A 25130-nucleotide genomic window follows, 5' to 3' on the forward strand; every position below is an offset into this window, starting at 1 on the left:
TTCATCTTCTTAAAGAAACCTCTCCCAGAGGCTTTCGACCTGCTCAAATTTAGACTGTCTTATCTCAAGATCTATGTAGCAGCAGTAGAAAGCCATAATAGCAAAGGGAAGAAACTGTTATCTGAACCTGGTAAGAGCCATAGTGGAGGGGTCACCCAATGGACATCATGGTGCTATTGTATTTTAAAGATTTTATTTATTTATTTGTCAGAGAGAGAGCACAAAGGAGGGCGACAGGCAGAGGGAGAAGCAGGCTCCCCACTGAGCAAGGAGCCTGATGTGGGACTTGATCCCAAGACCCTGGGATCATGACCTGAACCAAAGGCAGATGCTTGACCGACTGAGCCCCCTAGGCGTCCCGGGAATCGTGGTCTTAGGTAGAAGACAGCCTCTGACCAACTGAGGCCCAGCAGAGAGGAAGCATGGGAAATAAATATTACCACCTCAGTTTCTTCCTGTTGATCTCCTGCCAGCATCTCTAGTGGTCAAACCCACTTATAAATCCCCCAGGATGGGAGCCCAAGTAATTCAGTACAGTAATGTAGATCAGTCTCCTGGGGCACCAAGAATAGATGGAGAACAGAACTGAAGAAGCAAACTAAGAATAACTAGCAAGCCATGTCTTTCTGTTTCGGTTTACTCTGTTATTTTGGTAGACCCCATTCTCCAGTAACTTTATGAGAAAGGACACATGAGAGATAAATTACTTAGGTGTTTATAAATCTTGAAAATATCCTTCTGTCTCAAGCTAAATGGATAGTTTGGCTGGATATAGAATTCAAAGTTGGAAATGATTTTGCCTCTTTACTCTCTTGTCCTCTAGATTTCATTGTTGTTGCCAAGAAGTTTCCTGCCAGTCTAAGAGTTGATTCTTTATATAAAATCTGGAAGCTTTGGGGCACCTGGGTGGCTCAGTCAGTTAAGCATCTGCCTCCAGCTCAGGTCATGATCCCAGGGTCCTGGGATCAAGCCCCATGTTGAGCTCCCTGCTCATCAGGGAGTCTGCTTCTCTCTCTCCCTTTCCCCTCCCTGCCACTTCTGTGCCTGTGCTCTCTCTCTCAAATAAATAAATAAAATCTTAAAAAAAAAATCTGGAAGCTTACATGAGCTCTTAGTTTTTTCTACCTATAATTCTGAAATTCCAAAATGATGACTTTTGTATAGCTCTTTTTTCATTACTAAATGCTGAACTCAGTTGATTCTTACTCTTTAAAACTTCTGTCTCTAAGTTTGGGGAAATCCCCCAAATTATTTCCATAGTGATTTCTTCACTGTTTTCTCTTTCTGGAACCCCAATTATTTGTATCTTTAACCTCCAGGACTTTATCTTTTTGTTTGCCTTTCCTTTCATCTTTTGTATTGCTTTGGTTTTTAGAGATTTACTTAACTCTATACCAATTTTCAAGTATTTGTAGGTTCTCTGAATGTTTCTTTTTGTAGTGTCTTGGTCTTGTTCTCCTGAGGCTATTAATGGTAGGTGGGTTTAAAGGGTTTTTTTGTTTGTTTTTAAGTTTCTCTAAGTAGAATCAATTTTCTCAAACTGAGTTTTCTTGTTTTGTCTATGACTTTCATATTATATCCTCTAGTGATCCTTCACACACATTCACAAGTGAGATAGAAGCTCAGTGCACCTGGGAAGGGATTGGCAACTCTGGACTTTTCTGTTGGGTAAATGTCTTGGCCATTTTGTCAGTTTTCCATTGTCAGAATCTTAAGATCTTTTCTCTTGGGCTAGATTCTACTCTCCTGTCTATAGACTATAAGCTTAGTTGCCAGCACATTGGGAACTAAGTAAGGGAAGAAAGCAGAGTCCCAGTCAGTCTGTGATCCTTCATTTAATCTTCTTGTTTCCAACATGGTTCTGCTCTCCATTGTGCCTGCTGTTCTCTAGCCCACAGTTCTCCGTCTTATACTTTGCAGAAGTCATACTTCCAGTCTTCTTTTGGGGCAGAAAAAAGGCAGTCCTCCTGATACAAAGGATTGGGAAGGGTCTCCTTAAATAATATTTGAACAATTTTCCTATTTCTGTTTTTCAGCCCTACCCTCATGCCGGTTTTTAGATGTATACAGAATCACTAATTCCTGAGCCTTGCAGGGACAGGAGGGTTCTGTATGTTTAAGTGGCATTATTCCATGGCTTTCTGCCACTACCAGCTTAGGACTCAACTTCCTCAAGTCTACCAAATCTTTTTCCATCTTATGGCTTTCTAGCTTTCATTTTTAAAAATACTGTCTTCTCATTTCTATGTCTTTGTATTTTTATATTATTAAAAATCATTTTACTGGGGCGCCTGGGTGGCTCAGTTGGTTAAGTGACTGCCTTCGGCTCAGGTCATGATCCTGGAGTCCCGGGATTGAGTCCCGCATCAGGCTCCCTGCTCGGCAGGGAGTCTGCTTCTCCCTCTGACCCTCCTCCCTCTCATGCTCTCTGTCTCTCATTCTCTCTCTCTCAAATAAATAAATAAAATCTTAAAAAAAAATCATTTTACTATAACTTTACTAAGTTTAAGAATAGGGAAGAGAGTAAATGCATTTGCTCATTTCTCCCATCTTCATCTGGGAATCAAGCAACTGCTTCCCCAATCCAGCCCTCTACCCCCCACCCTGGCCCTCAACTTTATTGAAGTATAACTGACAATTAAAATTCTAAGATATTTAACATGTCCATCATGGTGATTTGATATACATATATATTGTGAGTGAATTCTTACCATCTACTTAATTAACACATCTATCACCTCACATATTTATCTTTTTATTTTTTATTGTTTTGGTGAGGACATTTAAGTTCTATTCTCTTAACAAATTTCAGTGATTTAACACATTGTTATCTATGGTCACCACGTTTTATATTAGATCCTTAAACCTCATTCATCTTATAGCTAAAGTTTGTACCTTTTTACCAACTTTCCCTGTTTCCCTCACCCCCAAGCTACCACTTTCCTATTCTCTGTTTCTATGAGTTTGACTCTTTTTAAAAATTTATTCCACATATAAGTGATACCATGCAGTATTTGTCTTTCTCTACATGGTTTATTTCACTTAGGGTAATGCCTTCCAGTTTCACCTATGTTGTTGCAAATGGCAGACTTTCTTTCTCATGGCTGAATAATATTCTACTGTATGTACATAGCACAACTTCGTTATACATTCAACTACTGATGAAAATTTAGGTTGTTTCCATATCTTGGCTGCTAATTGCTTCTTATTGATACAGCCAAATAAACACAGTGTAAAGAGTTTAAATAAACTTGTCTTACTTGTGCACTTTTTGTACATGGGGCAGAATGAGAGGAGTATCACATAGTGGTATTTGTTTCATAGGATTTATTACAAGTTCATCAAGAGAGCACAAATAGCATTACTCTATAGAGTTCTGTATCATATATTTGAATATTGTTTTCCAGTTCTCAAAGCATTTCCATGTATTTATCCTTTTTGGTCCCTGAAACAATTCTAAGAAGTAGACAAGGCAGGTGTTACTATTCCCATTTTACAAATGAGGAAACTGTAACTCACAGAGATTGAGTTACTTATCCAGGAAAGTCCAGCTTAGTGGTAGAGATGAGACTCAAACCCAGGCCTTAAAATGCCAAAGCTAATGCTTTTCTTTAGGTCTATATTTTCTCCAAGTGGTAATATTTCTGCTTTTATAACCAGAATGATGTGTGACCCAATAGGATTGCATCCATTTCCCACATAGTGCCCAGATTGGCCCATAATGGTCTACATCGGTACCATCTGTGGAGGATTAAAGAATCATAAGGTTTTTGGACCCTAACTCCAAGAGATTCTGATTTATAAGGTCTGGAGTGTGGCCCAAGAATCTGGGTTTTTTAAATAGCTCTCTAGATGACACTGGTGTGTAGCTTGATTGAAAACCACTGCCCTAAAGCGCCTGGAAGTGGTCTAGAGTGGTCCCCCAGTCTTGAAGGTTGGATAATCAAATGCCAGTTCTCAGAATGTAACAATTTAGCTGTCTAGACAGCCCCCATTCCAGCCTGCCACAGTCTAAGCTAATAGTTTCTTCCCTTCTGTTCCTCCCTGTGGCCCTTGGCAGAGCTCACTTCTGTCCTCATTACCTGGGATGCCCACTCACATCATGGAGACTCCCTTGCCAGTTCCCTCGGCTGCTCCATTTCAGCTCGTGGGACTTCAGGGACTCAACTTCCTGAAAAAATTAAATTGAAAAACTTCCTCCCTGATAACTTAAGACCTTGTGTGGAACTTAGCTCTCCTAGGAGCCAGAGGGAAAGAATAATAAGCAGCTGTACTCGTTATCTGATTGGCAGCCCCAGAAATGTTATTCCTGGCTCTCAGGTGGCCTTCTATCCGGAAAATATAAACTACAAATACCTTTAGGTCAAAAAGGGAGCATCTTGGCATCATAAGCAGGTATATGTATATGAATGCACAGTAGTACACAGTGGAGGAGGCCTCTTTTCTAGAACCTGAAGGTCCCTGAGCTAAAGGAAGGTCAAAGAATGGACAGGGAGAAAGAGAACTATATAGCAAGAGCCTCAGCCTTTTATTTACCACTGAGAGTAAAAGAAGATAGCCATTTGGCAGGCCAATGGGAGAGACCAGCACACATATTTCAGTATGAGAGATAAGAGCCCTTCTGGGAAAGAATTGCCCTAAGGAAGGAGTTGATACATGAATTTGTAAACAGTAACTCAGCCAGGGAGGATGGAGATGACTTTGAGTACCGTGTGAGGTTCGTCACCAGATCGGACAGGTATGACCCAGAGTATCTACAACTCCACAAGAGTTTCTTAAGGAGTTTCTTCTACATAAGTCATTTTGCTTGTAACACAAAACCTCAAACTCTTAGCCAAGCAAATGGCCTGGAGTGGAAACCTAATCCAAGAGTTAGGCTAAAAGGAGAATGTGAGGAAGACTGGTACAAGAGTTCTCAAATAGGGAAGGAGAAATTAAGCCAGTCTGATTCTTCAAGAAACGTATTTAATCAAGGCAACAAATATTTTTTGAGCACCAACTATGTGTAGATGTTTTATTGTTTGTTTGTTTTTTAAAGATTTTAAGTAATCTCTACACCCAATGTGTGGCTCGAACTTACAACCCCGAGATCAAGAGTCTCATGCTCCACTGACTCAGGCAGCCAGGCACCCTGACATTTTATATTTAAATTTTATTTAACAAATGCTTCTACTGAATGTATTCTGTGCCAGACACTAATATTTTATAAATATAAATTTACTTAATTCTCATAACAACCCTGTAAGTTAGCTGCTATTATCATCCCCATTTTGAAGGTTAAAAAAAAAAAAAAAACCCTCGGTGCAGAGAGAGCCTAACTAACTTGCCCCTGGGCTATACATTTATTGTGGTAGAGCCAGTCTTTTAAGTTCTGTGAATATGTCAATAAACAAGAGACCAAAATTCATGTCCTCATCAAATTTATTTCTACTGATGATTTTGGCCTGGACATTTGGAGAATCAGTGGTACTGGGAAGAGAAACTAAAAAAAATCAAATGGTGAATGCCAGCAGCAAAAGCTATGTGGCAGCAGAGGCCTTAGAAGGAAGTGTGAGGGAGGTGGTTGCAGATGATAGAAAAAAATTAAAGATCAGTGAACTCACAGTGAGGGCCCAACAGAATAAAGAGGTCCCAAGAACATTCCTGTTCCCAGCCATGTTCATATCCATGAGGCCCAGATTCTTCTGAAAGCCCCGTGGGGCCCAGCTCCAGGGCTGCATTTTGGATCCTCTTAACCCTGCAATAAAACCACCACAACTGAAGTAACCTGAGGGGATTTTTGTTCTTCACATTTGTAAGAGCTCCCAACATTCAGCCCCGTGGAGCCCTAACCCCTCACAAAAGCAAGGACTATAAGAAACACGACCAAAAAAGGCAGGGTACACAAGTCAGTTTCCTTGACAGGTTAAGCGAATGAAGTTGCACTATGAGACGAGCACAGACACAGGAGACACCAGGACAGGGTGACAACTCTTCCTGCTTCAGGGAAGTGTGGGGCTAGCAGAGTGAGGTCACTGGGTGTCCAGCTCAGCTTAGAATGGTGGTAGCTGTCCTAGCTCTACAATCCCCAACCTCAGGCAGCAGCAGGGCCCCAGTATAACCTCACTGCATCTCAGACATTACAACAGTGGCATCACCCACACTGGTTTCTGGGCATAATGTGGGGGTAGCTTCAGCATTATCAACAGGACACAGAAGAAAGGCCCTCTCCCTCAGCCTGGAGAGCAGTGACAGCTGAGAATGCTGACATTCTTGAAGTCATATTGGAGAACAAAGGAAAATGGCAGTTACCATGTGGAAACCAAGAGGATTTATTTATGAGCACGTCAAGATGCTCCTTGGGGACTCTCAGAAATAATTGGGAAGCACTTGATAGAAGACTGCAATATTGCAATAGCATCTTATACTTAAGACAAAAGTATGCTGTTTTTTAGATTTTCACTGAGAACCCATTTAAAAATTCAGGCTGATGAGACCAAAGGGAACAAGAATAATTCTTTTCTTTGATTTTCTGTCACCTCACCTTGGTCAGTGCTGTGCTGCACAGGGAAGGTGATGTTTACTAAGGCTGTGCCAAATCCCCTTGGTCCTCATTCTCACCTCTGCTGTGTCTCAGGAAGCCACATTCCAGAGCACTGAGTCAACGCTCACACTGGTAGGGAACATTCAGCAGGAAGCTTCAGCAATCCTGATGCAAGTTGGAAGTTTCTTGGCAAGGGCTGGCTCATTGGAATGCAGTCCATTAGGCAGGAAAGGCGGCAGTAGTTGTAGAATCGTAAGCTCTTCAGAGCTGGAAAGGTCCATAGGGATGGCCTGTCTCATTCCCTCACATCACAGATGGGGGAATTGAGAGCAGTGTTCTGTGACTCTCTGCAGGAATTTCATGCGACCATGCCCTTCCCTCATATCAAGCTGTACCAACTCCTCCTGCTCCCCCAAGATGAGTGCCAATGCTCCCAAACACCTAAGCAAATTGGTTTTCTCATCTCCCCTCTTTCTTCCACTTGAGTAAGATAATACTTGGGAAAGCTTATTGTTGACCAGAAACACTAACCTAAGTTAGGTGGGCTACGTAGTTTTGTAGTTTTGCACATGAAGCAAGGACTCCCGAGGTTGTAAGAATGAAGATGAAGGTGCAGACAATGAGGATGGTGATGGTGGTGATGATAAAGAATAGTAACACTAATAACAGTTAGCAGCTCCCACTTTTAAAGCTGGGCAATATGTCGATTACTTGATATATATTCTCTCATTGAATGCTTAACATCACTGTCAAGAAATAGGTATTATTATGCCCAGTATTATGTACTGATGGAGAAACTGAGGTTCAAATGTCAAGAGACAAACACCAGGTCACAAAGTTATTGGTGGTAGAGGGGAGCTTTGTACCTAAATCTGCATGACTGTAAAGCCCATCCCTCCTCACCTCTTGTTAGATGTTGCTCAATATCCACTTTTTCATCTCAGAAAGGGAGGGAGGTCAAGTGTCTAAGGAGCTGGGCCACACTGGGCTGGGAGAGTGTTTCTAACTTAGTCCTTAGTTCTTTGTAACTGGTTCCCACTGGCCAAGTCCCTTTGCCTCCCCCTGCCCCCCGCCACCTCCTTGAAGGTCCCAGACATTTTGTTTGTCTGGGGGAAAAAAGCCTGGCAACTCAAAAGTCTTCTTAAATTATAAAAATTCTAGTCTCTTATTCAATGGAGGGAGAAAACCTAGAGGCAGAAAGAGGCCTAGAGAATCAGTCTTGAGGAAAATCAAGTCAACCACATTTCCCATCCTATTCATTTTCTAACCCATTGAAATGGGATTCTAATTGCATAAAACAACTAATTTTGTTCATTAAGGTTCAATTAAATTAATCTGAAATTCAGGATAATGGCACTGTTGAACAGCCATATTAAAGATGAAACATAATCTCTCTTGACTCCATTTCCTTTGACAAAATAAAGTTCAGCTACTAATGAGCTCGTGCTACAAGGTCTCTTTTATAAACGGCAACAAAGGGTGCAAATTTGTGAGCAGCAATTTTTATTATCATCAACAACCATTTCTTTTGTTATCAAAATATGCAGAAATTATTGTGGGGCCTTTTTTCTCATTCTGGCTTTGATGGGAGGAGGCATTAAATAAATAATCTTATCACACTGGAGTCACACAGTGAGAGCCTGCAGGGGGTGGTCTCAAAGCCTTGATTCAGGGCATTCTGTGGACTAAGCAGACATTTCAATTTTTGGCTTTTAAAGGCCTCAGACAATCCCTCCCCTAAAGTCCAAATCTCTGTTTCAGGGCAAACAAGAAGCATTTCTCCCTACCTAGGTAGCCTAGCCCATGCCTTTTTCTGACCTAAGGAAGAACCTGCGCTCTAGAGTCAGGGAAGCAATGGGCAGCCTGTCTAGGTAGTCTGAGTCAGCCTCTGAGAATGAGCCTTCCCACCCTCTGGTGATACCTGGCCCTTTCCATTGGCAGCCACCAGAATGGCTCCATGCCGCCATTTCCCTCCTCAGGGCCCTGCTGTGTTCACAGTTAGCCTCAGTTGGCAGAATGTACACCCCTGGTCAGCAGTTCTGAGACTTTTAAGCCTGGTAATATTAACTTACTATCTGAACCTAAGACAAATGCCATCAGTCCCCAGCCCAGTGATAGCCTAATTCTGTGTGGCATTCAACCAAGCAAGTGGCTGGCATTCAACCAAGCTTAGTGAGGGTCTGTTATGTACAGGGGATCTCAAGGAATACGGAGATGAATAGGGCCCTATATAGCAGGGGGTGAATAGTGGGTGTAAAATAAGAGGTCCACATCTTTATCCAAAATCCATAGGACTAGATTTATTTTGTGTGAGTTCAGAGGTTTTAGTATTTCAGAAAGGCAATTTCATACCTAATATCCCATATTATCTAACACCCAACATGACTATCCTATAGTGGTATGTTTGAATATTCATATTAAGTGAGATAAAGAATATAAACAGCCTCCTATCAGTTCAGGTCAGGTCAAGTTTCCTACTAAATGACTTAGGAGTTATAAAAAATCTTCTAGGAGCAAAAGAATAGCCACCCAGGAGAGGAAAGGGCCCTGGGAGGGAAAGGGGTGACTAGATCATCCATAATATTCCTGCAAGGGGCCAAGTTGCAGTGAACTGAGAGAACTGACCTCTATGGAGGGCCTGGGGGCTGACTGTAGGGTATGAAAGTCCCATCAGTGAACGTGGGGCCAGGGATTCATCTTTCTCCAAAGAGCTGCTGCAAAGGGCTGTGCTCTAGTGTTCCCAATGGCTGTTGGAGCTGAGGGTCACACTCCCCCACAATCTCCTGGGCCCCACCTTCAAGGGCAGCTCTGTGGCCAGGGTGTGCCTTCCCCCTTTGTGGTCTGTCTTCCACTAAGAAGACCCACCATGACCACCACCACACTCACAAACCTGGCCAAACCAACCTGACAAGTCTTCATTTGGCCAAGTGTGTGTCCTCTTCTCAAATGGGTGAGTATATTAAATAATATGTCCAGGAGAACCCTTCATACTCAAAATACAGTCTCATGAAAATATTATTCTTAGGACTCTCAGTTTCAGAAATGTTCTTTAAAACACCATAATATATGAAGACAGAATGAATACCACTGAATTAAAACTAAGTAATTCTGGAATTAGGGAGTAGTGATGGCTGCACAACCTTGTGAATATACTAAAAACCACTGGATTGTACATTTTAAAAGGGTGAATTTTATGCTATCTGCACTATCAATTTAAAAAAAAAGCTAAATAGTCAAAAGAAAAAGTTGATTCAGTGAAATGACTTTCAGCTCCACTCCACTCTCATGACCATACCCTGAAACTTATCAACACCCAACTGTATAAATTATAAACGAATCCCTCTTCTTCTGCCCACAGCTTCTGATCTTGAAAACCTCTCCTCCTCTCATCCTCTGCCCTGCAATTTAGCAGTTCTCTTAGTTTCCCATTGATAAACTGCAACATACTTAGTGGCTTACAACAACACAATGTATTTTTTTTAACTTTCTGGAGGCCAGAAGTCTGACATCAGTTTCACTGGGCTAAAATCAAGGTATCAACAAGGCTGGTTCCTTACAGAGGCTTTAGGGGAGAATCTATTTCCCCTTTTCCATCTTCTAGTAGCCACCCACATTCCTTGGCTTCTTGGCTCCTGCCTCTGTCTTCAAAGCAGATCACTTCGCCCACTTCTTCCTTCAACATGTCTGCTTTTCAGTCTCTGAACCTCTTGCCTCCCCCTTGTATGGACCCTTCTAATTATATTGGGCACATCCAGTTAATTCAGGATAATCTCCCCATCTCAAAATATTTAATTTAAAAGCAACTATGAAGTCTCTTTTACCATGTAAGGTAACATATTCACAGGTTTTGGGGATTAGACTGTGGACATCTTTGGCAGGGGGGAGGGTATTAATCAGTGTTTTATAGCCATCCACTTCCTACATCCCTTTATTTTCTCCCAGTCAATTCCCTCTTGACATCAACTACCTTTCTTTTTCAACCCAGACTAATGGGGAGGAAGAAACTATTCTCTAGCATCTTTAATTTTCTCACACCCTTTTCCATACACCAAACCCACTAGAAAGCTCCTTCCCGAAACAATTCTATAATCTGCCTTTTCTGCTCTTATCATCAAGAATTCAGTCTCCGTGGATGAAATCTCCTTTTCTGTGTGTAAGACGACCAACCATTCCACCTCTGCTCTCAATCTCTTTTCCTTCTTTCAGGATTCCTCCATCAATTGTTCTCTTTAGATCTTCAATTTCTAGACCCCTGCTGTTAGTAATAAATTATTTTCTCTCATCTTAAAGAAAAAGTGAGGACTCTTCATTCTGGATAAGGGGGAGAAGACTTAGTTCTCCCTACTCCTCCTGGCTAAGTATAACTAAAAGTCATGGACATAATAGAACAACCATAAGAAGACTATGAAATGTTGAAAGAAGCAAGAAGACTACCTAGGGGCTTCAGGATCTAAGAACTACATAGGAATGTGTTCTCTGAGTTTTCTTCTTATGTCCCATATATCCTGGACTTGGAAATGGAGGAGTCTGAAAGCTGGAACCACCAACAGGCACAGGGGAAAAAAACCAAAACAAAACAAAAACACTTAAAACTTGCTCCCTATAGTCAAAGGACCCAGAAAGGAGCAGCACAGCAGGACAAAATCCTTTCTGACAATATTGTACCCCAATCAAACATAATGAATGGTCCCTGCCTGCATAATCTCAGGAGAGACCAAATGGAGAGTTTGGATTTCTGTCCCTCACATGGTGGCAGCAAGTGAGCTGGGGTGGTACTCCCCCACCCCAGCCTCAGTGTTGTGCTGGTGGAGACCAAGTGGGGAGTCTGGACTTCCACCTCTGTCCCCTAATTACCGAAGCCTGGAGGTTCTGGGTGGCATTTCTGTCCCTGTTAGCATGCTACCAGTGGGGACCGAGTGGGCTTTCCAATAGCAGGAGGCAGTGTTCCTCACTTTTTCAACCAGAGAATGGAAGGGTAACCTTAGAGAGCAGAGATCTAGAGAAAGGAATTCTATAAATATGCACAAGAATTTGCTGACCAACTCACACATGAAACTGATTTACATTAACTCACCAAAAAGTCTGAGAACTGAACTAAAGTGTGGAACAGTACCCTGGTTTGCAGAGTGGCCTCTCAGTAGCACACAAACAAAGCAGATCAGAAGAGCTCTGAAAACTAAATTGTCGTTGGAACCACAGCGCACAAAAGTAGGCCAGGACCTAAGCACTAAACCAAAACAGGGTGACTGCTGGCAAAAAGAAAAGATTTAAATATAATCCAAAGTCTTCTAACATAATATTCAAAATGTCCAGGTTATAATTGAATCATTTGTTGTGACAAGAACCAGGAGAATCACTTGAATGAGAAAAGACAATCAACACACAGTAATACCAAGATGAATCAGATGTTGGAATTATCTGACACAGATTTAAAGTAGCCATCAGTAAAAAACAATAAATAAAAAATAAAAAAATAAAGTAGCCATCAGAAAAATGCTTCCATGAATAATCATGAACTATTTTGAAACAAATGAAAAAATAGAAAATTTCAGTGAAGTAGAAAATATAAAAGAGAACCAAATGGGAATTATAGAGCAGAAAAATACAATAACCAAAATAAAAAATTCATTCAGTGAGCTCAATAATAGTTTGGAGATGACAGAGGGTAGAATCAGTAAATTTGAGGACAGATCATTAGAACTTACCCAAACTGAACAGAGAGAAAATAGACTTATCATCAGTGGGGGTGATGGGTGGCTCAGTCGGTTAAGCATCTGCCTTTGGCTCAGGTCATGATTCCGGGATCCTGGGATCGAGCCCGGTGGTGGGCTCCGCGCAGAGTCTGCTTCTCCCTCTCCCTCTGCCCCTCCCCCTGCTTGTGTTCTCTCTCTCTCTTGCTCTCTCTCTCTCAAACAAATAAAATCTTTAAAAAATTTTTCATCTCTTAAAAAAAAAAAGATCAGGGACCCATGTAAGAACAACAACAAAAGACCCAACATTTCTGTCACTGAAGTCCCAGATGGAGAGAAGAGTGTGGAATTTAAAAAAATATTCCAAGAAATAATGACTAAAAATTTCCCAAATTTGGTGAAAGGCCAAGAAGTTAAACAAATCCCAAATGAAGTAAACCCAAAGAAATCAAAGCCAAGACACATTATTGTCAAGCTTCTGAAAACTAATGACAAAGAAGAAAATCTTGAGAGAGAAAGGGGAGGGGGAGAGATTGAGGGAGGAAGGGAAATGGGAGAAAGAGGTGATGCCTGTCCAACAGGGAACACCAATTTGAATGTTAATGTCATCTGAAATCACTTGAAATGCTCTTACCAAGGTCACTATTGGCCTCCTAATAAATAATTACATGATCTTACTTGGACTCTGCTGCATTTTCTCTCTGTCAACCACGCCTCCTTTTTGGGAACACTGTCTTCCCTTGCTGTCTGGGACATCAGAGCGTCCTGGTTTTCCCTTTCAGTGCTCATTCCCAGGCTCCTCTTTTTCTACCCATCTGTTGAGCTCTCCCAGAGTTCTGACCTCTCTCTTCTCATTTGTTGTCCTCTTCACACAAGACATGCTCTCTCTCACAGTTTTGTCCACTGTTCACCTAGATTTAAGTCGGGTTTACTGAGGTGATATTTACATCTAGTAAAATCCACCTATTTCAGCATTCAGTTCTATGATTTTTGACAAACATACAGTCCTGCTACCACCACCATAATCAAGAAAAAGCATATTTCCTCCACCACCACCCAAAATTCCTTCATACCCCACTTTGTTGTCCATCCCTCCCCCACCTCCAGTCCTTGGCAAGCACCGATCTTTCTTCTGTCTCTATAGTTTTGCCTTTGCCAGAAGGTAGAGTCCATGCATTTTTAAACATCTACCAATAAAAATGATGCCTTCCTCATTTATACCTCTAGTGCTGTCTTCTGGGCTTCAAAGTTGTCTATTCAACCTCTTTTGTTTGGGTCATGTTTAGAATCCTTTTTTGTTCATGCATCAAGAGGGTTAAGTGATTTACAAGTTACTTAGAGCCTTAGTTTCCCTCCATGAAAGCAGGTAATGTTACTTTGTTGATTTCTTGGGGGAGGTTAAACAAGGTAAATAAATGCCACTAAGGAGCCTACCAGGCTTGGTATTCACAATAGATACTCAAGACATCGTTAATATCATCTGCTCTTAATGAAGTTCAATTTCTTCAAGGGTCCTGCACCTACTGAGGATGGAGTGTGAGATTTCTGAGTTGTTAGTCCACTTGCTGGAGAGGTCAGGCCTCCTCAGAGGCCAGGAATCTTTCTCCCCACCAGTCAGTGCTATATGTCTCTAACAACATACTGGGTGAAAAAGCATGAGTAACATTTGCAATGACTGCAAATCTGAATTCTCAGAAAGAGATTGTAGTACAATTGAGTTTTGCAACCAACCAATTATAAATCATGTAATGAAAATGCCTCTAGTTAGCTTCAAGTTTATGAGGCTGATTAATATCTGAAATAAAGTTTCATTTCAGATCCCTTTTACTTAAAGGCAAAAAAAAGAAAGTGCACAATGTTATTTTGCAGCATATACTACTCCAATATGATTACTCACAAGACCTCCCAGTCATTAACAGTACCATACACATTTCAGCCTTGTTTCACATTGGATGGGTACAGGGAGAAGTGACAGACCCATTCACTCCTACATCTTTGTATTCTGAGTCTACATGTTTTCATACACTATTAGCCAGTAGCAATTTAAAATGTATTCCAAGAAGCCATGTGATATTTTAGTGGATGCTTCTTCTCAATTTCTCTCTAGATGAACTAAACAAAAGTACCTTAATAAAAGTAAACTGACAAGAATCACACTGTTCTCATTTCAAACACACATAAAGGAACTAAAATGTTGTGAAATATGCCAGGCAGTTTTTATTAATCCTCTAACCTCCAGAGAAAGGGCTTGCCATTAGATTTACATTAGAATTGTCACAGCTAGCAATTTTTTTAATATCAGAAGCTAGGCTTCAACTGATTTCATGCTACACATACACACTAAAAATGCAGTGAGTGTAACGCAAAGAAATTAAAATTACAATTGAAGTGTCATACAGTAAGTGAAAAAGCTTTAACGATCTGTCTGGTCATGGAGCTAATAATGACTTTACACAGAATGCAGTGAAACAAAGGTGTCTTTCTCAAGAGCCACAGTGCATCTGCGGCCAGCAGTATGTTGCTGAGGCCATACACAGCTGTACTTGGTTACAGGAATATTAGCTAAGTGAGCCTATAAAAACAGCTGTATTTGAGATCACATAGGACTCTGCACACTTCCTCCCTGTGGCAGCCAATCAGAAATCTTGCTGACAGGCAAACTTGTACAGAACGAATGATCCTATTTAGATTAATTCTTCTTAATGCCTTACACAGGCCTACTTCCCTGGCATATCGTGGAGAAGGCAGGTCAGCTCCATTCAAAACCTGGAGATAGAAAAAACAAGCTTGATTACTTGATAAAATATATGACGATACTGGTAGGGAATGTGGAGTGCTCAATCCCTGTAAAAGTAAGACTGGTGGGCTCTTCCCCAGCTCAGAGTTCAGGCATGAGGCACTCTGGAAAAAGAGCCCTCAGTCCGCAGGCAGTCTGGAGAACTGAGATTTAACTGTGGTTCTGTTATTGCAGTTTCAGTTCTGTACTCTCTACCCAGTAACATGATACATCCTCACTCTTTGCCATGAAACTTTGAAATGCCCTTGAATCCTTGGCTCTGGGCTTTGGCCCATAGGATGTTAACCAACACCACAGAGCAGACTGCAATGTGCTTACTTGGCTGGGCTCACAAGCTCTTCGGCCTCTGCCATTGACATGAGAAGAACATACCTGAGCTAGCACACTGGGTCCAGTGGGATGATGGGAGACATGTGGAGCAGACATGTGAGCTAGCCCAAGGCAAGGTCAGCACAGCTGCCGAGCCAAGCCCAGCTCAGGCCAGCCAACCTGCAGGTCCATAAGCAAAACAAGTGCTTCCCATGGCTGGCCACTGAGATTTTGCAGTTGTCTGTAATGTAGCGTGATTGTGACCATAGTTAACTGAAGCAGTCACTAAGGACTCTGTGACGCTGGGCAATCTCTTCCCTGCCTGTCCTCCACAGCTCATCTATAAAGTGAGGGGAGGGACTGGAGGGTCCATACAGCCTTTTTTAAAGGTAACCGGGGACCAAGAAACCTGGGATGAAAAAAGCTCCAGACTCTAGGTGCTCAGAGTTCTTCAAGGCCTAGAAGGAGCTGAGGGAAACACTTCAGTTGGCCCTGTGGGCAGGCAGAGGAGCCTTTATGCCCAGGGACATGTCTGAAAGGTCTGGCAATGTGTCCAGTTATGTAAAAAGTCTGTGAACGAAGAAGGGCCTGACAAACTTTTTAGACAGCTCCTAAAGAAAACTTGTTTTTCTGTTGATTTAAACATAAACAAAAAAGCAAGTCAGAAGCAGAATTGGAGAAAAAGGAAATCTTTATTTTTAAACACTAGTACATTTTCAGGCTGTTTTAAAAAGGAAAAATCATATTAGTTGAAAACTATGCATCAAAGCATATTTATTTAAACTCTAATTTTACAAACACATAATGAAAGAAATATATTTTATAAATATCTACTCAGAATATTATGAAAAAAAAGTGTTTAAAAATAACAGCCCCAGATCTCCCTCTTTAAATATATAAAATTCCCATACAATTCATAAGAATTCTTTCTCAAGAGCCAAAAATTTCACAAAGGCCAACAACTCAGTTCTCATCAGACACAATCAAAAGTAATAGGGATATAAAAAAATGTAAAAGTTCTGTACAAGGGAAATTACAGATAGCACACGGGTAAATCTCATTACCATACAGGCCATTTGTGTTTTAAAAATGTTTTATAAAAACTGCCATTTAAAACAAATAAGTGAGAGTCCTTCCCTGACTGTGGAAATTATATAAATTATCACCCTCTTACCTGGGTATCGAGGCTCCCACTTGCTGGGGTTGGGGAGAGAAGTCTCCATGTGTTTCCTAAGGGCCTAATTAGGCCACAGGTGAGGACCCACCTCCTCTGTCAGTGCCTCTTTTTGGTGGGAGATTCACTATTATTTCCTTTCACTTAGACAAATTCTTTGGGATCACTGAAGACAATTGCTCACAAGTGAAAGCAAGACTAGGGGAGGACTTCAGATTGTTGTGTCCAATTAATAACACTTGTAATCTGTGGTCCAGGTGACCAAACTCTGAAAAGCCTAATTTTCCACTGTCAGAGACATACCCCGTCACCTACCCCAGTGAAACACATCGCACGGCCCCAAGGTTGTCCCTTCATCTTTCCTTTTCTGGCCCACGTTGCTCTGTTGCCTGTAGCAGCATTATGCAGGTTATTGTCTCTTCTGACATTTTTTCTGAAAAGAGCTCTTCAAAAAAGTGCGGTACACAGGATCATCCACATATTCATTCTTAAACCTGGAGCTCAGCACTCTTTGTCTCTTTTTCTCCCCTTGGATTATGTCTGCTCCATAAAATGTGTCTTCAAATCGCATATCAGAGGCTGTGGACTAGAAAGAGCCAGTGTCACGCTGCGGAAAGCACAGCATTTGACCATAACAAGAATGGACAAAGATCTGATCTAGCCAGCTCGGGGTGGCGTGCAGAGGCCCGGCCACTAGCCCAGGATTTGGGGCCTCCCACCTGCTCCATCCAGGCTCCTGCTTCCATGTAGCCCCAACTTTCTTCAGGATCTCCCACCCCCAGCAGAAGCAGGATGAAAGTCTTCTCATTTAAATCTCCCTCACTCGCCATCTCCCCTCTGGCTCTTTCCCAACCAGGTTTTTGACAAATCTATCAACAGTCATCTCTAATTCACCCCACTCCTATTTACCTCTGGGCCTTCCCTGAAACTGTCCTTGCTTCAGTCCAGTTCCTATGACACTTTTTCATCCTAAATGTATTTGACTATTCTGTCACCTAAGTATTGCTGGAATTGCGCTCTTCTCTGTCACTTTATAAGCCCTTCCTCCTGCCTCTCTTCTTCCTCTGGTTGCTCACTGTTGATGTCTCAGGGGCTCTCCTTTCTTAACTATCTGTTCAACTCTGATGCTCCTGGTGTTTTGCATTTCTCCTCTGCACATGTGCTCCCTGAGCCCTCACACCCACACTCCTGGCTTCAACTCCTGCTTCTTCTCCAAGGATGCTCACGTCTCTCACTCCAGTTCAGACCTCCTTCGTGCACAGCACTGCATGTCCAACTGCTCAGCAGGAATCTCAGAGTACTGATCCCAGAGGCACTTCAAATAAACCTGCCCTAAATTGAACTCACAGTCTTCCCTCCCCATTACTAACCTTCCTATATTCCATACATGGCATAGTTATCCTATCCATGTAGCTACACTGTTTAGAAACCTAACAGTCACTATAAATGTCCCCCATCCCCAACACGTCCAGGTCCCCTTCTACATGTTCCTTGAAGCCCTCCATCCTTTCTTCTTTGTCCCTGCTGGCCCCATGGCACAGGCCTCACATTTCCTCCCCTAAACCACGGCAGCAAATGCCGCACCCCCAGGCTATTTTCTACAGTACCACTAGAAGAACGTGCTCTACAAACTAACCGATTATATGACATCCCTGATTATCGTCTCTTTCAATAGCTTTGCTGCCTTTGAAGATGGCATCCAAGCTCTCTAGACCCACATAACTTAGCAAAATCCTACCCCATGTGCTGGTCAGATAGAATTACTTGCAGTTCCTGGCCACACCTTACTGGCTCATGCTTTTCTGTCATTGGATGTACTTTCCCTTTGCATGGACACTGTTCAATTTTCTCTGCCACAGGCAAACCTGAGGGCCCTTCTTTTGGTTCCTATAAGACTTTATGTGTCAATGCAGTAGAATGAGGTCAGTGGCAGAGATGAGGGGCAGTTAACTTTCTCCCCACCAGGGATTCCTTGACCCCTTGAGTGTGAGGATATTAGGGAGTACTGATTTTTACATGTTCTCCACACCCAGCAACTCAGTCACTGCTCAATTAAGTGTTAGCCAGGTGGAAGGAATGTGGGCCTTTTCTGTTATGCTCAGGTAAAGGCTACGTTAAGACACTACTTTTGCTTCTCAATTCCCTATTATTTTGTCTCCTAAAATGCATTTCTAACTGATTTTCACGAGGTAGATCACTCCAGAGGATGCCAATGCCCAGTGCATCTACTGTCACTGAGGCCACCTGCCCTGGTTGGAGACAGAGACAGAGTCCCAGCTTTGAGGACTTGAAACACATGGTCAGTCATGAAAAAGAGATAAACAATGGAACAGTTACAAAGAAGCTTCAAAACTAAAAAATGGACCCAGGTGCACAGCAGGCATGTTCCCCGCCAGTTCACGAGATGGTTATCCAGGGTAACAGGCTACCTGCATGGACCCCCACACACTACCTTGTTTCACTCGGGAAGAAAATAAAAGATTATGGGTTGGTTGGGCACCCTCTGCCATTAGGAGAAAACATTTTTGTTTCATTCATTCTTGGCAAAGTACTTCCTATGAGTAATCTTTCCCTTTTATAAGTGCTCAAGTTATCAAAGGAGAAAATAAAACATCTATGAAAGTGTTGCTACTGTGTGAGAACAGCAAAAGTCAGCCTCTCAAATACAGTAATAAAACCGATTTACCAGCAGCTCTACTTAATTATGCACCGTTGCCATGGTTATTCTGTGAGACAATAAAAGGTAATAGGGCCATTTCTGAGGTTAGTGGGAAAGAACCCCTGCAAAATCACCGAGGTGGACTGCTGACTCTTTTGAAAAATTTCTTCCCAGGTCAGCGTGTGTCTGGGCGAGCAGCAGTCATTAAAATATGAGGCCTCCTATTTAGCAGTGAGGCTGCTAACCCACCCCTCCTTTAAAAAAACAAAAGAGATTTCTCTAATCATAAAATATCTTCCATCAATGAGTTTTCCAATTAGATTTGTTTCACCAACTGGAAAAAAAAATAGCAGTCATAGATAGACCAACCAAGGGCCAGAGGGTTATATACAAACCTGAAGGAAAGGCTGGATTGCTATAACAGGAGCACATAAGTCTTCGATTCAATAAAAACAGAGGTAGCAAACTGGATTTAGTAACTATGAGCCTTTGTTCCTGAAGATATTTTCTATTAGGTTCAATTGTTTGACATAACAGGTTACACTCAGATAATATATGTGATTTACGTATTTTTTACTGACTCTTTTTAATTAAAAAATTTTCTCTGAGAATTAAAGAAAAAGGATGTTGGTGTGATTGTTCAGAGAAATGGATCTTAGGAAATTCAGGAGCTGGGTTCAAAAAAGGCTATGCAGGAAGGCAACCTGGTATTGAAGACAAATCTATTATGGAACAAAGAGATTGTGATCTGAGCAGAAAGTAAAAGGCGTTCTTTTAATATGATTAAGAAACAGTATTTGAAATTTACAAAACCCAGCTGGTGCTTAATCACATATGCATTAGAAAATCAAAGACCTGAGAGACTTAGAGAGGACTACCTACTCCATTCCCCATCCTTCAATCTCTAGGTGAATGAATGAATGAATGAATGAATAGAGGAGGGGGAGCAAGGGAGGGCAGGGAGAGGAGGGAGAATCTATGGAAGACAGGAGCACAGCATGAGAGGCAGCCATCTTTGGCATCTTGAAGAAGAAAGTTGTTCTTAAGAGATTTTTAAGATGTAGGGCATGGACAGATTTCTTAGATCTTTTTTTAGGAATTAACCAATGTCTTTACATGAGGAATATTTGATTTTCTCTTCCCTGCAGTTTACCTGCTTTCAGGTGTGTGGGTCCCCTATGTGTCACGTTTCTCCCGGATGAGCAGCAGAGCTGATACTATCACTGTGCTCTTGATATGCTCTGAAAGACCTTCCTCTCAAGGATGAAGCTCAGAAAGTCAGTTGATACCTGGTGCAGTTACCCTGTTCCCAGGACCCCACCTGACTGGAAAAGGAGCTAAATGTACAACTGAAGATTTAAGGAATCCAAGGATTTTCCAAATTAAGGTAACTCTATCACTGCAGAAAAGTATATCATAAGCATTCACTGAAAACTAAGGGTGTCATTTATTCTGAAAAAAAATTTCATTTTAGTTAAAAAAATCCCATTCAAATTTCCCTGTTCAGGATTTATTATTTTGCAGATGTAGTAGATGCAATTCTAAATGAGTAAAATTGACTTCATTTCAGGGTCCACTAAATATTTTATGATACAATAATGAAAACTAAGTTATTGTGAATTATATTTTTTAACAACTTCAGTTTTGATTATTTGTCCATGTTTATTTGTCTTTTTAATGGCATGTATAAAGCTTGAAACTAAAAACGTTTTCTTTTTTTAAAAAAACAGCTTTAGTATTCCCACACCTAGTTTTGGGGCTTTTTTAAATTCCTTTAGTTATAAAAGTGAGAGCTTGGTTTAATTATGAACTGACACAACCATTAATGAGTTTCTGGAGAGACGTTAATCAATATATGATAAAGCTACAGAAAACCAGACGTTCATTTATACCATGTCCCCTTTAATCTACTACTGAAAACTTCCTTTAATGTTGCTTCTGCTGACAAGATTATAAATGCCTGGATGGTACCTTTGTATGCTCCTAGTGCCTTGCATAGAGTACGTATTCAACAACTATTTTGGTATGCCAGTAAGTGTTAGATCATTTGACCTCATTAGAAAGGAAAACAAGGAACCTGCACTGGTTTCCTGTTTGGGGCCAAAGTTGAGGTTTGCCTAAGTAAGGGAAAAGTTGTACTGGCTTTCCTGAAAATCAACCCAAAGGCCTAAGTATGTTTCTTGCTGGGCTTGGGGAACAGAGAGAGATCCCTGAGGGGTACTGGCCAGCACTTACAAAACGAGCTTTCACTCTCTTGGGTAATTCTTCGTCTAAAGTATAGATATCCTCTCTCTTCATTGCTATCTGGGACCCATCTTCAAATTCAACCTAATGAGAAATAAGACATCATGATATATATATGTATAATATATGCATACACACACACATATTCATACACAAAGAAGCATTCACCATTTTTTTTCAAGGTTCCAATTAACTACATAAAGAAAGGGAAAAAAGGACTCAACAGAACAAAAAAGAGAACCAGCCAACAACTAAGGAAGGAAGGAGAGCTCTTTCCCTTATCAAACTAAGAAAAACATATGTTTTCAAACAGGCCAAAATTCTTTTTTAATTTAATTTTATTGTTAATCACCATACATTACAATATTAGTTTTTGATGTAGTGTTCCATGATTCATTGTTTGCATATAACACCCAGTGCTCCATTCAATACATGCCCTCTTTAATACCCATCACCAGGCTGACCCATCCCCCCCACCCCCTCCCCTCTAGAACCCTCAGTTTGTTTCTCAGAGTCCACAGTCTCTCATGGTTCGTCTCCCCCTCCAATTCCCCCCCTTCATTTTTCCCTTCCTACTTTCTTTCTTTTTTTTTTTAACATATAATGTATTATTTGTTTCAGAGGTACAGGTCTGTGATTCAACAGCCTTACACAATTCACAGCGCTCACCATAGCACATACCCTCCCCAATGCCCATCACCCAGCCACCCCCTCCCCCCCCCCCCCCCCCCCCCACCCCCCCAGCAACCCTCAGTTTGTTTCCTGAGATTAAGAATTCCTCATATCAGTGAGATCATATGATACTTGTCTTTCTCTGTTTGACTTATTTCACTTAGCATAATACCCTCCAGTTCCACCCACGTTGTTGCAAGTGACAAGATTTTGGGGTTTTTTGATGGCTGCATAATATTCCATTGTGTGTGTGTGTATATATATATACACACACACCACATCTTCTTTATCCATTCATCTGTTGATGGACATCTTGGCTCTTTCCATAGTTTGGCTATTGTGGACATTGCAAACAGGCCAAAATTCTTGAAAATTGTCTTGGAATATGTGATATGAAAACTTTATCCTCACCCCCAAAGCAAAAACACAGAAACAAATCTGCTGCTCAAATGATTTCTCAGAACATGAGATTGTGGCCAATTTAGCATTAAGACTGGCTGGGCCTGTAGGTACCATTTGTTTCTTTCAGAGGCTCTGATACCGTATGAGGGAGAAATGATGATATATTTACTCTTGTATAATAATCTTCCTAGATAAAGTAATTTCTCAAGTTCTTAGAGAAATTTTAACTTTCAAAACTCATTTTGTCAAACTGAACCATTCAGCCAGGAAAATCCCAGGTTCTCAACCTCATAACATGTAAACCACAACAATGTGTGAAAACCTTCATCTGAAATGAAAATTTAAAACTTCTTCTTCAGGCTAATCAAATGGCAGCAAATAATTTCATAACCTGTTTTTTCAACATTCTAGATTTTGTCAGAGAAAAGTAAGTGACACTGGCTAACAGAAACCTAGACCATTTGGGGGAAATTCATCAAATGCCTGATTCAGAGTGATTGTTCTTGGTTTAGGTTTAACCACACGTGACCTCTACCAGGAGCAAACAACAAAAGGGATGCAATTAGGACAGAATGTCTAATATGTTCTAACCCTGAACCATTTATGATATTTTTCAAGTCTCCAAATTGTCTGTCTGAATTCTTTACATGTAAGCTCTAAGAATAGCCTTGCACTTTTGTTAAAAGGTAAGTGAAACCATGCAGCTACACTATGTTAATAAAAAGAACTGCTGGAGTTTAAAAAAAATATTACAATAAGGATAATATATATAATCAAATTTCTTATTCATGTACTGCTCACATTTGACTAAGCTGAAACGGTAGGGTGGAATTAGGTCTCGGTCACAGGAGAGCTCCCCCCGTTACTTCCCAGAAGGCTGAGATGAGGAGGCTTCTCTTCCTGGCTTTGTTTTAGCAGAATGGTTTCTTTAATATTTAATTAGGCCAAGGTGTCATCTCACTTATACAATTTGATAGCATAGCTAGAACTACTTGTGCCTACCTTTCTTCTGTTGTACATAATTTGAAAATTCTAAAAAGAGAGAAAGGCAATTATAAAACTAAAAAGGAGTACGGTGAGATGACCAATCATTCCAGGACCAACGGGTCTCCCGGGATGCAGGACTTTTAGCACTAAAATCAAGGACAGTCCCAAGCAAGCTGGGATGGTTGTTCACCCTAGTTGGGACAGAGCTGAGAGTAAACTCTGGCTCTTCCCTTTACCAGCTGTGTGCTCTTCAACAAATTATTAAATTCATGTAACCCTTTTACCCTCATTCTCCTGGGAGGGTCAAAAAAGTGCATATACTTAGGATATTTAGCACTGTGCAATAGGAATTTTTTGGTTACGTCTATTTTTATAAACATCTTTGCTTATTCAATGATGAGACTGAATAATTAGACACAAAACACAAAATGATCTCAAAAGGGCACTTGGTTTAATGAAGAATTTTAAACTACTTGTACTTGAGAGACAACTTTAATATTAGCCTTAACTTTTTCATTGAGTCTATAAATATGCTTTTAGTTCTATATTGATAGGCCATCATAAATTCAACTGAAGTTAACACACTGATTACTAATTAGCCTGAATTTCAGCATGTCTTCATTATGATACTTTTCATGTAGCTAATAGCTTTGCTACATATAAGATGCTTCACTTTTGCATTTATTGTTTAACTAAATACAATTGTTTTCTTTTGAAATGATGTAGTAATGCTTCTTTTCTAGGAGTCTCCAGTATTACCAATCTGTCTTATGATTTTTGCCTAATTCTGGACATTCTGATACAAAGAAGCTCCAGCAACTTAACACTATGACAAAGGGGAAAATAGCTTTTACACACACATGCACATACGTGTGTGCAAGTACACACATACACAACATGTATATAAATGTCCTCCCCTCCCTACTCACCTTGGGCTTTTCTAGACCTTAAAAAATGTTCAAGTTTCCCAAAGCTCTTTGACCTCCTTTAATTACCCTGTGCTCTAGTTCCTGGTGCAATGTCTTACAGTGCACTCTTCCACTGATGCCCCTGCCCCTTACCAGTCTTTGAACAATTTCTGTGCTGAAACTGGCAGTCTTATCACTCTCAAGCTGTTTTTAACTTAACAGGCCAGAACCTTATTTTTTCTTCTTTTACTTCAATCCTCCTGTTTTTACTCTACTGCTTAGCTTGAGAACACTGATTTCTGCCACCATGTTACTGAAAGCACTACAATGTACTGATTCTAATAAATGTGTTCCTTTTTAAAGCCTAAAGGAATATAAATGCACATCTGCCATCCATATTGTTTCCCTTGTTAGAGTTTACTCATTCTCATTTCTGATAGGGACAAAATATTTTCATTGTTTAATTGTATATGTACTCTTTAGTAATATGTAGCGTTCCCTCGTGAACAGAATATCCAACCGATTGTACTTTTCGTGAACTAAGCCCTTCTCTAAGCTTAGGTGGCCACAACTGTGTCAGTGCATAATTGATCGGGATTGAGGAGACACCCAATGGGGGTGTGTCTCTCAGGCAAAAGCCGCCCATTCAGGGGCTGCTGGCTGATGAAGAGCCATCATTGTCTTGGCTTACGGTGAGATAAAGGAGCCAATTAGTCTCTCCCCATATGATGTACACACAAGAAAGCAGCCTACCATCCAGTCGCT

At 41.0% G+C, this 25130-nt stretch overlaps 1 protein-coding gene across 11 annotated transcripts in view; it reads right to left on the reverse strand.

Annotated features, from left to right (window-relative positions):
• Nucleotides 1-13339: 13339 nt before the first annotated feature.
• The window catches only part of KDM4C (lysine demethylase 4C), a 478025-nt gene continuing 466234 nt past the window's right edge, over nucleotides 13340-25130 (reverse strand). For 6 of the 11 annotated variants that reach the window (XM_032392295.1, XM_032392294.1, XM_032392291.1 and 3 more), the window contains 2 exons: nucleotides 21388-21480; nucleotides 13341-17079 (listed from right to left, as the gene is read on the reverse strand). In XM_032392295.1, the coding sequence (XP_032248186.1) occupies nucleotides 16903-17079; nucleotides 21388-21480 (270 nt within the window). In that variant the 3' untranslated portion in view covers nucleotides 13341-16902. Of the gene's footprint in view, nucleotides 17080-21387; nucleotides 21481-25130 lie in introns of all 11 variants that reach the window. The other 5 variants (XM_032392299.1, XM_032392301.1, XM_032392300.1 and 2 more) reach the window with 2 other exon arrangements.

This window comes from Phoca vitulina, unplaced genomic scaffold (assembly GCF_004348235.1).
Source record: "Phoca vitulina isolate PV1807 unplaced genomic scaffold, GSC_HSeal_1.0 scaffold67, whole genome shotgun sequence".
NCBI classification, from domain to species: domain Eukaryota; kingdom Metazoa; phylum Chordata; class Mammalia; order Carnivora; family Phocidae; genus Phoca; species Phoca vitulina.